At 40.0% G+C, this 12,205-nt stretch overlaps 1 protein-coding gene across 5 annotated transcripts in view; it reads right to left on the bottom strand.

Moving 5' to 3' along the window:
- Window positions 1–12,205, bottom strand: part of LOC133650922 (prolyl 4-hydroxylase subunit alpha-2-like) — a 38,832-nt gene that overhangs the window by 17,330 nt on the left and 9,297 nt on the right. For all 5 annotated transcript variants that reach the window (XM_062048702.1, XM_062048703.1, XM_062048698.1 and 2 more), the window contains exons 5-11: window positions 8,808–8,945; window positions 8,128–8,367; window positions 7,564–7,766; window positions 2,236–2,412; window positions 1,260–1,330; window positions 884–983; window positions 613–666 (exon numbers count right to left, since the gene is read on the bottom strand). In XM_062048702.1, the coding sequence (XP_061904686.1) occupies window positions 613–666; window positions 884–983; window positions 1,260–1,330; window positions 2,236–2,412; window positions 7,564–7,766; window positions 8,128–8,367; window positions 8,808–8,945 (983 nt within the window). The remainder of the gene's footprint in view (window positions 1–612; window positions 667–883; window positions 984–1,259; window positions 1,331–2,235; window positions 2,413–7,563; window positions 7,767–8,127; window positions 8,368–8,807; window positions 8,946–12,205) is intronic.

Raw genomic sequence — 12,205 nt, 5'->3', positions numbered from 1 at the left:
ACCTTCAAAATTATAGACAATGCTGGAAAAAAAAATCCTTTTTCCAGAATGATTTACTTCATTCAAGTAGTCACAATGGAGGGGATTTGTGTTTACCTTTAGTGTTCGTAAAGTATATAGTTTTCACGCCAAAAACCTTTGTTGAATGTGACTAATTCTTCCTGTTACTTGGCTATGAAGAATTTGTCTGAATTGTAGTAAATTTAATTTTACTTTCAATTCCATTCAAATTCCAATTATTCAATTGAATTTAAGTGAAATTCCAAAATTTTAATTTTGCACAAGCTTGGCGACTACACTCATAGATCATTTCAATCTACAAAATCATCTGTCTCTGATAAAAACAAATACCTGTGGTTTGTGTCATGGCTGTAACTAATAAACAGTAACATTAACTTATTCAAAAAAGTAAATCATTTTGACAGAATGACTTATGACTGTTATTTATCTATTTCAAAATTCAGTCGGCAACCAAGCAGCTGCACAGATGTACATAAAGCCGGATAACTTTTAACGCCATGCTTGCCAGATAGAAAGCACAAACATCGTTTAATTTCAATCACAATCATGTACACACTTGCACACACACGTTGATGGTCTTCGTAAACTCACCCTCGAAAAGTCAAAGTGTGGCTCGTACTGTCCTCCGACTCCATAGTTAGCAACCTAGTCGACCATTAAAAGAGTTGATTTGTATACAACAAACACACAATTGCTATATGTACAGTTTTTAACACAAAAGAAGAAATAAGCTAATTTCAAAATAAACCAAAAAATAAGTATACTATTTATTTTTTGCACAGAATCCTATTAGTAATCTCTATGTAATCAAAACTTATGAATACATAGAAATGGATTATGTTTCCATGCATCTGCACGTTACCTGTAATAACTCTGCTGTGTCAACAGTTAGGCCTGTGATGTCCTGTATTCTCTGATTGACTCTGGCAATGACCGGGCCATCCTCCTCCTCTAACCATGCACTAATGTAATGCAGACATATAGAAGCAAATAGTGCATTTAGCAATTATGCATTCAAGGCAAGCACTGGTTATTTCTAATGAGAAGATTTATGATCTGGGTTAACTTGGCACCTGATGCTACTTAAACGTTAACACAGTCTCAACATAAGCAATCAGGAAATGTCAATGATTTCCCCTGCATTTTGAATTCCTCACTAGACTCCACTTTCAGTTGAATGAGAGCATTTTCTGACAAATGCAGTAGGTGGCAGCAAAGAGCAGTTGCCCACAAGTCACCTTTTTGATACTCTGTAGTTGGCTGTGGTCAACACTCCTGTTTTGGGATCACGTACAGTTGCTCTGGCAAGCTTAACAGAAGACAAATTATGTCAAAATACATATTTACATATTCCACGACATACAGTGTAACCTCGATTTACAAACGACTATTTGGGACCTTTTCGGTTTACAAACATTTACATTGTGCCAAATATGCCTGTGTTGGAACCATAGTTGTGTCTCAGTCCGGCAGCTGCATCCTTTGCAGTGCACATCTGTGGGGTGCTGACATCATCACAGTGTGCGAAGGCTGTCCCAATTCAAAACACTTCCAAATGTCCTTTGAATCCGGCCGACAAATGTGTCCTTTTCTTTCATTAGCAGAAAGGTTGCATCTGTGTACACTTAGCGTCCTTTCATATGCCGAGATCCTTTGCGCCCTCAACTCTGAAAATTATTTTCAACATGGCGGCGCTATGTGGAGCGAAAAGAACGACTTTAAAATGTAAATTTAGCTTTATGTATTCATGTAAAACAGCTAAAAGCAGACATGTCAAGCTAGGATGTCAGTAGTGATATAAGTTTGTGTTAAAATATGAGACTTTGACTATCGTAATGTTGAGTGACGTCTGTGCTCTCTTTACCCCGAGGGCAGACAGCTTGGTGCCTGGAGCTTTAACATTTGAAAGTAAAACCTTACATCTTTTAATTTACTTTTTTAGACCGCAAGAAGTTGACTTAATTATGTTTTATTAATGTGTGGCTGGAATAGTGAAGTATTGTAAATGTGTGTATCAATGTAAAATAGGGACTTTTGTTGAGGCTAGAACCAATCATTCATGTTTACATTGATTCTTATGGGGAACTATGCTTCACTGTACAAACTTTTTAGCTTACAAACTATGTACAAGAACCAATTAAGTTTGTTAATCGAGGTTCCACTGTTAATCGAGGTTCCACTGTAGCTAAAATGATTTTTGCTTCCATTCCTCACCCTGGGTTTGGCCATTTCCTTTATCTTCTTGATTTCATAGTCGGAGAGGGCGTGCAGATAGCGTACAATATGTGGGCTGTCCCACTCGTCCTCCTCCATCATGGGCTTCAGCAGCAAACGAGGGTTCCTCCTGCCATCTTGGTAGCGGCAAAACAAACGGCTCTGCCTTGCTTCAGTCTGTTCAAAAGAAAGCAATTAAAATGCAGTTTTACTCATACATTTGGGTCACCACCAGTAGATTAGAGATGGGATTTATGGCTCTATAAAGGGAGACGGATCTTGAAGAGCTGTTTCTTTTAAAGAGCCGTTTAAAAGACCGGCTCATTTTTTTTCCTGGGTTTTTTAAATCAAGGAAACAATCCCTAGAGGCAGCTATAAGATAGGATGTAAATCAGAAAAATTAAAATGTATTACTTTATTAGTGGGAATTATTCAGAACTATTGACTATGTATTGTTTTAGCTTTGTTGTGTACAAACCACAAGGTGGTGCCATATACCCATGCTTTGACAGTCACACCACTATTTAGAATTTTCTGAATTTCTTTTTAGCACAAGAACATTTTAACAATTTGGAATAATACATCTGTAGTAAGTAATAAATAGAATAACATAAAAAGAATAAGCAATACTTAAAAAAAACAACAATTAGGACACTTGAACTTCTTTACATAGCCACGTCAGGGCAATGAACCATTGCATACGCATTTAAAACGGCTCCTGAATTAACGGCTCGATTCTTTTCATTCACTTAAAGCAGGGGTCTCAGACACGCGGCCCGCACCATAATATGAAAATTTTATGTTAGTGCGGCCCGCACGTTTTATATGAATGGCGCTTGACAGCGTCATACTAGCCAACCCTCCCGATTTTTCCAGGAGACTCCCGAATTTCAGGGCAACCATTCTCTCGAATGTCTGCCGATTTTCACCCAAACAACAATATTAAGGGCGTGCCGTGATGGCACTGCCTTTAGCGCCCTCTACAACCTGTACAAACAGCGTGCCAGCCCAGTTACATGTTGTATTTGGCTTCTGTACACACACGTAAATGACTGCAAGACATACTTGATCAACAGCCACACAGGTCACACTGAGGGTAGCCATATAAAGAACTTTATCACTGTTACAATTATGCGCCACACTGTGGACCCACACCAAACAAGAATGACAAACACATTTCGGGAGAACATCCGCACCGTAAGACAACATAAACACAACAGAACAAATACCCAGAACACCTTGCAGCCCTAACTCTTCCGGGCTGCAATATACACCCCCGCAAAACACCAAACCCCGACCCCCCCCCCCCCCCCCACACACACATCAACACCCCCCCCCACCCCCCACCCCACCCCCCGTCTGTTGAGGTGGGCGGGGTTAGGGGGGGTCGGGGTTTGGTGTTTTGCGGGGGTGTATATTGCAGCCCGGAAGAGTTAGGGCTGCAAGGTGTTCTGGGTATTTGTTCTGTTGTGTTTATGTTGTCTTACGGTGCGGATGTTCTCCCAAAATGTGTTTGTCATTCTTGTTTGGTGTGGGTCCACAGTGTGGCGTATAATTGTAACAGTGATAAAGTTCTTTATACGGCCACCCTCAGTGTGACCTGTGTGGCTGTTGATCAAGTATGTCTTGCAGTCACTTACGTGTGTCTGCAGAAGCCACATACAACATGTGACTGGGACGGCACGCTGTTTATATGGTTAAAAAGCGGAGGCGACGACAGGTTGTAGAAGACCTTAAAGGCAGTGCTATCACGGCACGCCCTTAATATTGTTGTCCGGGTGAAAATCGGGACAAATTCGGGAGAATTGTCGGGAGGGGCACTGAAATTCGTGAGTCTCCCGGAAAAATCTGAGAAGAATGTGAATTCATTAAAAAGTGCATGTTAGGTTTTTTGAATAAATCTTTTCTTGCGGCCCAGCCTCACCCAGTTTCTGCATCCAGTGGCCCCCAGGTAAATTGAGTTTGAGACCCCTGACTTAAAGGGATCATACTATGATTTATTTATTAAATTTAAAACACTTCCTTGTGGTCTACATAACATGTAACAATGTTTTTTTTGGTTAAAATTGCGCAAAGATTATGTTTTATGGACCATTTTCAAGCAACTTTCAGACTGTCTCTTCATGATGCGCCATTTTGTACATAAAATAAATGCAACGTAAAGTGCTTTATAGACTTAAAAACATTACCCCGATGACCTAGATCCCCCATAATTGCACGCGCGCATGCGCACACACACACACACAAATACCAAACACAAACACACACATTCACATACACTTACACACATACAGTATATGAACAAATATATGCATGGCTGAGTACAGAGGAGACATTTGAGTAAACATAATCACAGGAGCCATCTGCACCAGGAAGTCATCAGACCATGGCAACCAGGACGCTGACACAAAGCTCCCCTACAGCACGGCCGATAACCCCTGATGAAGATGGCTCCCTCTGAGGAACGCTGGAAAGTAAAAATAATAAAACCTGTAAAATAGTAAGAACATTAAGTAGGAATAAAGGATAAAATACAAGTAAGATATATGAAGATTAAAAAAATTAAAATAAATGTACAGTAAATGTATAATAAATAAAACTAAATACAATCTTGCATAACTAATAAGATACCTAAATAAAATTAATACATATTAGGTAAAAGCCAAATCAAAAAGGTGGGTCTTAAGCCTGCTCTTAAAAAACATGAACGTTCTCTGCAGCCCTGAGGTCCTCCGGCAAGCTGTTCCATAGACGGGGGCCATAATAGTGGAAAGATGGCATCCCGTGACTTTGCGTCCTGACTTTTGGAATAATTAGGATATTAATACCAGAGGATCTCAGGGCCCGTGAAGGTTCGTAGGGTAAAAGCAAATCTGAAAGATAAGGAGGCCCTATACCATAAAAATATTTATCAACCATAAAAAGAACCTCAAATGCAGAAGATTTTAAAACTGATGTAATTTGAGCCCGCCTTCTGGTCTTTGTCAGGACATGTGCCGCTGAATTTGGGAGTAGTTGTAAAGGTGCAATGACCTTTCTAGGAAAACCAGAAAGCAGGGCATTACAATAATATATACAACCTTTAATAAAAGCATAAGCATGTTCCCCTAAAAGAGAATTGGGCGAACTCTGGCTATATTCTTAAGATGATAAAAACCTATTTTTGTTTTATATTTTTTATATGTGGTATAAAACTGAGTTCAGAGTCGAAATCGACGCCCATATTTTTCACTTAGAGTGATGGCGTTAAAGAAAATATTTGTAGTTTTGATGTGTTTCTCTCTCAGGGCTTCTGGGCCAGTGACTAAAACTACAGTCTTGTACTGTTAAGCTGTAAAAAGTTAATCGGCCATCCAGGATTTAATATCTAAAATACAATTAAAAAGAGTATCAATTGGTGTGTCATCAGGAGGCATAGAAATATGCAACTATGTGTCATCAACATAACTGTGGAAATTGATTCCATGTTTCCTTATAACAGACCCAAGTGGAATCAGGTAAATATTAAAAAGATTAGTACCTAAAATTGATCTTTGAGGCACATCACATGTGACTTCATTGGTCTTTGAGGAGCATGTATCCATACTTCTCAAATATTTTCTGTCTGAGGAATAGGAAGTGAACCATTTGTAAAGCGTACCAGAGAGGCCCCGCTAGGTGTTTCAGTCTATTTCAAAGAATGAGGTGATCTACTGTATCGAAGGCAGCACGAAAATACAACCACAACTGACCGTTTTTGAGGGTCAGCACTCAACCTGAGATCGTTCACGATCTTTAAAAGTACTGTGGTTCACCCCGAAACCAGACTGAAACTTCTCTAAAATATTGCATTTATTAAAAAAATCGAATAGTTGTTTAAAAAGTTTTTGTAAAATTGTACCCAAAAATGGTAAGTTTGATACAGGTCTGTAATTATTAAAAGTGCCTGCATCCAAATTGCTCTTCCTTAGCAGTTTTCTCACCACTGCTGTTTTTCAAGCAGCAGGAAAACCCCCCGTTTAAAGCGAGCAATTTAAGATGTTTAAAATCTCCTCTCTCAAAGAACCATGAAATATTCTATAAAAATTGGTTGGAATTGAATTAAAAGACATGTGGTGGGTTTCATAGTATGAAAAATCCTGTCAAGCATCTCAGCATTAACCAGGACAAAACTGTCCAGCGTTTTCTCAGGTAAAAACAGACACTCAGATGGATTAAAAGCAGTGTGAGAAGATAAAATGTCACATCTGATTGTGTTTATTTTTTCCCTGAAGTGGTCTGCAAACTGCTCACAAAGGGAGTATGTAAGTGTGCGAGGTATATTATTAAAATCAGGGTTAAGCAAATAATACATTTTAGCAAAATGACTCTGAGGTTATTCTTATTGGAAAAATAGTGTTTCTTGGGTTCTTAACCGCCATGTTGTATGTTTTTTGCTGCTCTCGTAATATTTGATAGTTAATCATTAGTTTATTCTTCCTCCATTTGCTTTCTGCTATTTATGCTTTTAGTCTAGATTTAAATTGGCTCAGGGACTATCTAATGATCTAATCGATAATGGAAGGCCAGTATGTTAAAAAAGGCTTGATCAAGTGCAATTACTCAAACAAAGAACAATGGTAGGTATGAAAAACACTAACCCATTTATTAATAATTGTTTGTTATGGCTTATGGTGTCTTTAAGTTGAAGTTGAAATTGTTAAATTAAGGACACTTATTACATATGTCTAGCTTGTGTACTATTGTGTGCTTGGCTGTAGTGTAGCTCCTAGTATCCTATAGTAGAGCTGGACAATTAATTTAATTTTGATTGAGATTTCGATTATGGGTTCTTACAATCATAAAAATATAATAATCGGGAAAAAATTATTATTGGGTTGCGCAACATGCATGCAAATTACTGCGCTTGTGACGGTGAAACGGACGAGGAGCGAATGACTGAAAAAAGACCACGTGATCGTGATTGTTATGTTTGCCATAATCATGCAGCCTTAGCCTTACAGCGTACTATGTTTACTTTTTGTAAATAACTTGACTAAAAGAAAAGAAAAGACCAACCTTGTGTGCTTATTGTAGGACATTTAGATGTGAGCTGCTTGTATCTGAGATTATATAGATGCAAGCCGATATCATCCGATTCTTCTTTTAATATCAGCCAATATCAAAATTAGCTTTATTGGTAAAGTATCAGACACACTCTTACTTTTAATATGTAAATGATGACTTATTAGATTCTATAATTTCCTTTTTTTCCTAAATCACTATCCTCTTTTCAGCTGTTGCAATGCAAATCCCCCTTGATAGGAAGAAAAATGGATGATTCATGTATTTTTTTTGTTCCTGCCTCACCATTTTGACGCCCTCCCCTCTGCAGAGCGCCTCGTAGATATCTCTCTCAGGCAGGTGGTCTAGTGGTCTGTTATAGGTTCCTAGGTGGATGGGCTCCTCTGAAGCAGGCTGGTCAGTCTTCTTTTCCTCCTCCTCGTTCTGCTGTTTGATCAGCAGCCGCTCAAAGTATCGCAGGTTTCCTCCTGCTCTCTGGTGGCTCGGATCTGTCAATACAAGTAAGTTTATGACATGAACACGTTCTAAACACAATGCATTCATTCATTCATTCATTTGTTTGTGCATCAAGCTATATTCATCGAAATGCTTCCAGCAGCTGCCACCACAGCCCTTGACAATGGGACTAAATTAATACGTACAAACCACGAACCACACATAGGGTGGGACACACCCTGTGGGTTTGCCCTGCCCAATATCTAATTATAGAAATAGTAGGAGTGCCCTTCCCGAAAGGATTGCAGAATTCAAAAGAGAAAAGCTAAACACAACAATGCAAAGGGTAATTTTATAGATCTAGAGTATGTATTATAGCACAAAGTTTACATTTGAATCAGTGAAGTCTCTTACCAATGGCCACCAGCCGGCGCGTCAGCTCGACGGCACGAGACAGGTCTCCCATTTGGTAAACGGAATAGCTGAGGTAGTCCAAAATGTCCGCCTTGGAAACCACCACTTCCTCGCCAGCGTCCAACTGTTTCAGGGACTGCTGCAACCACAGCACAGCGTGGTAGTAGTCTGCGTCGTTATAAGCCGTCTTGCCCATGTCGAAACAGTCGTCCACTGACAGCATGGCATTGGAGTGCATACCTGGGTCAACAGACAGCGTGAGGCGATATTATTCCTCAACATTGTTGCCAAGGGGACGGCGTGGCGAAGTTGGTAGAGTGGCCGTGCCAGCAATTGGAGGGTTGCTGGTTACTGGGGTTCAATCCCCACCTTCTACCATCCTAGTCACGTCCGTTGTGTCCTTGGGCAAGACACTTCACCCTTGCTCCTGATGGCTGCTGGTTAGCGCCTTGCATGGCAGCTCCCGCCATCAGTGTGTGAATGTGTGTGTGAATGGGTGAATGTGGAAATACTGTCAAAGCGCTTTGAGTACCTTGAAGGTAGAAAAGCGCTATACAAGTATAACCCATTTATCATTTAAGTCCTTTTATACTTAAAACTCCTTCAAAATTCATTGAATGCTTAAATAATTCCAGTACTCCAAAATGGTGTCCAACTACTGTTTGAATTTTGAGACGTACCAGGCAGCTTTCCTTTTGAAAAGACCTCTGAATCAAGTCGGTAAGTGTCTTGCAGACGCATCAGTGCCTTGGCCGCACCGGTCTCATCATCCTTATCGGGGAAGAACTGTCTGTGTAGCGTCATATTAGAAATGAACCCTGGACAAAGCGAGAAAATTAATTCATTGCAATAAGACATCAAAACATCTTATGGAACTTGAGAGCGAATTACTGTGAAACGTCCCCACCCAGAGCATCTTAAGCAGAGGTCTTCAACAGAGGGTCCGCGACCCCAGGGTGGGTTCACAGAGTTACTGCAAGGCATACTTGCCAACCTTGAGACCTCCGAATTCGGGAGATTGGGGGGGGTTAAGGTGTGGGGGGCGGGTTTGAGGTGGGCGGGGTTGGGTGGTAGCGGGGATGTATATTGTAGCCCGGAAGAGTTAGGGCTGCAAGGGATTCTGGGTATGTGTTCTGTTGTGTTTATGTTGTGTTACGGTGCGGATGTTCTCCCGAAATGTGTTTGTCATTCTTGTTTGGTGTGGGTTCACAGTGTGGTGCATATTTGTAACAGTGTTAAAGTTGTTTATACGGACACCCTCAGTGTGACCTGTATGATTGTTGATCAAGTATGTCTTGCAGTCACTTACGTGTGTCTGCAGAAGCCGCATACAACATGTGACTGGGCCGGCACGCTGTTTGTACGGTGAGAAAGCGGACGCGACGACAGGTTGTAGAGGACACTAAAGGCAGTGCCATCACGGCACGCCCTTAATATTGTTGTCCGAGTGAAAATCGGGAGAAATTCGGGAGAATGGTTGCCCTGGGAGATTTTCGGGAGGGGCACTGAAATTCGGGAGTCTCCCGGAAAAATCGTGAGGGTTGGCAAGTATGCTGCAAGGGGGACCGTAACATTTTTTGATGATTTAAAAAAAATATCTTGATTGTATTTAACCTCGCAATTTTTCCATATATAAAAATGTCTTTAAATACACATGAACACTGTCATGTAGTTGAATGTGAATAAATAATAACATATAACATCCATCCATTTTCTACCGCTTGTTAACATATAACATGAATAACTAATTATATTATTATATTGATTAAATGACGAGTTCTCAGTTCTCACTGGAAAGTGCTTTAAGTGTCTAGAAAAGCGCTATATGAATCTAAATCTAATCCATTATATTCATGTTTCATGCTAGCACTCGAGTTGCCAGCTAGTGATCGGCATGCTTGTTGTCAGCTAGCAATTAGCGTGCCCATTGTCGGCTAGCGATTAGCGTGCTATGGTTGCTAGCGGTTAGCGCATTAGTTGCCAGCTAGCGCATAGCGCTGCAGTTGGCAAGTAGTGATCAGCACGTTAGTTGTCAGCTCGTGATTGGCGCTTTTTAGCTAGTGATTAGCGCTCTAATTCCCAGCTAGCATTTAACACGCTAGATGCCAGTTAGCTTTGAGCGGCACAATACTGTTATTTGAACATTGTTAGCATTGCAAAATAACAAGGTACTTTGAGGACCAGTTTAATGTAAAATACAACCATAATTTCATACAAGACATGTAAGTAGGGGGTCCCCGCTTCTTCCCTCCATCAGTTTGGGGGTCCTGAGCCTGGAAACGTTTAAAGACCCCTGATCAAAAGGATTATGTCCACAAGAGTTCAGCTTTTTATTTGGCTTTCTTTTTTTTGACACTCTGCCAGAGAAAGGTACCATTGATGGAAAATTATGACGATGATCAAACTTAAAGGGAAACTGCACTTTTTTGGAATTTTACCTATCATTCACAATCCTTATGAAAGACATGACAATGGATGTTATTTTTTTTTGCATTTTAAATATTAAATAAATGCTATGGGAGCCTCGCAAATCTGCCTAGAAAGCCCTTAAAAAACCATTCTAACACCTCCATTGAGGTTTTATATACATGATGTAAGTATGTATTAAGGCTGCAGCTAACGATTATTTTTCTATCGATTAATCTATAGATTATTTTTTCGATTAATCGGTTAATCTATAGATTATTTTTTTCGATTAATCTATAGATTATTTTTCCTTTTACCGATTATTTTTTTATTCAAAATGAAGATGAAAAAATAAATGTAGGCCCGTTTTTTCAAAAGGCATGGCTTTTATTTACAAAAAAAAAGAAGTATGGCCACCCAGTCAACATTGACAACAACATGACTAAATATTCTGTAACAATGTAAACATTTAAAACTTTTAAAATTTAACAAAATTAAAAGTAGCTTATCAAGTAGCAAATCTTAATATTCTGCAATAGTATAAGCATTTCAAAAGTAAAAGTATTGCTTATTTTGCTTTAAAATGTGCAAAAATAAAGATAAACATCCAATACAAAAAAGTGCAAAACGAAATATTCTGTAACAACAGTGTAAACATTTCAACAAAAGTGAAAGTATTGCTTATTTGCTAAAATGTGCAAAAATAAAGATAAACATCCAATACAAAAAAGTGCCAATCTAAATATTCTGGAGCACTGTAAACATTAAGTATTGCTTTTAAAATGTGCAAAATAAACATCCAGTCCAACACAGTACACAATAACCAATTCTACTCATTCCAGTGAGTGTCTAACAGTTGTAATGAAGAAAGGTTAGCATGTCTACATGCTTTGGTTCTTTTCTTATTTACAATATTCCCAGCAGCTGAAAATAGGCGCTCAGAAGGGGTCGATGTGGCTGGAACTGAGAGCTAATTAGCCTTCACCTCAAGCCAGGACTGCGAGTGAGCTGAGCTGCAGTTTAAGTTTCTAGAAGGTCAACGGGCTCATAGTGATGTTACTAGTAGTTGACTGGGAGGTGTTTATTATCATTTGGGGAGAGTCCGCTGCCTGATGCTCACCTGCTAAACACCTATCTGCTCCACGCTGAAGCGCTGACTACATGCGCTCTGAATACGCACTGCTGATTGGCTGATAATGCTTCGTGTGTACCAATCAGATGGTTGTGTGGGTGGGACAATGCTGCGTGTGTACCAATCAGATGGTTGTGTGGGTGGGACAATGCTGCGTGCTGAGACAGAGGCAGACGGAGCAAAGCAGCTTGCTAAGACTTTAGCTTAGAAACTCGTTCGGTACACCCCCGTACCGAACCGAAAGCCCCGTACCGAAACGGTTCAATACAAAACACGTACCGTTACACCCCTAGCAGATACAAATGACACATTCATGTTTTTGTGTAATGATGACAACGTATGCTCGCGCGGACGATTGACTAGTTGATGGTTTTCTTTCAAATGTTCGTTCATAGCCGTTGTGCTGCTATGATAGGCCATTTCCGCTCGACACAGTGTGCATACAACAACATTATTAGGCCGTTTATTGAAATACTCCCACACTTTTGACCACTTTTGGCATGCTTTTCCCCCCTCGCTCGCACCGTTCGCATCGTCTTC

The sequence above is a fragment of the Entelurus aequoreus genome, linkage group LG05 (genome assembly GCF_033978785.1).
Source record: "Entelurus aequoreus isolate RoL-2023_Sb linkage group LG05, RoL_Eaeq_v1.1, whole genome shotgun sequence".
Classification (NCBI taxonomy): Eukaryota; Metazoa; Chordata; class Actinopteri; order Syngnathiformes; family Syngnathidae; genus Entelurus; species Entelurus aequoreus.
Note: the sequence above shows the minus strand (reverse complement) of the source record. Positions and strands in the feature narration are given on the sequence as shown.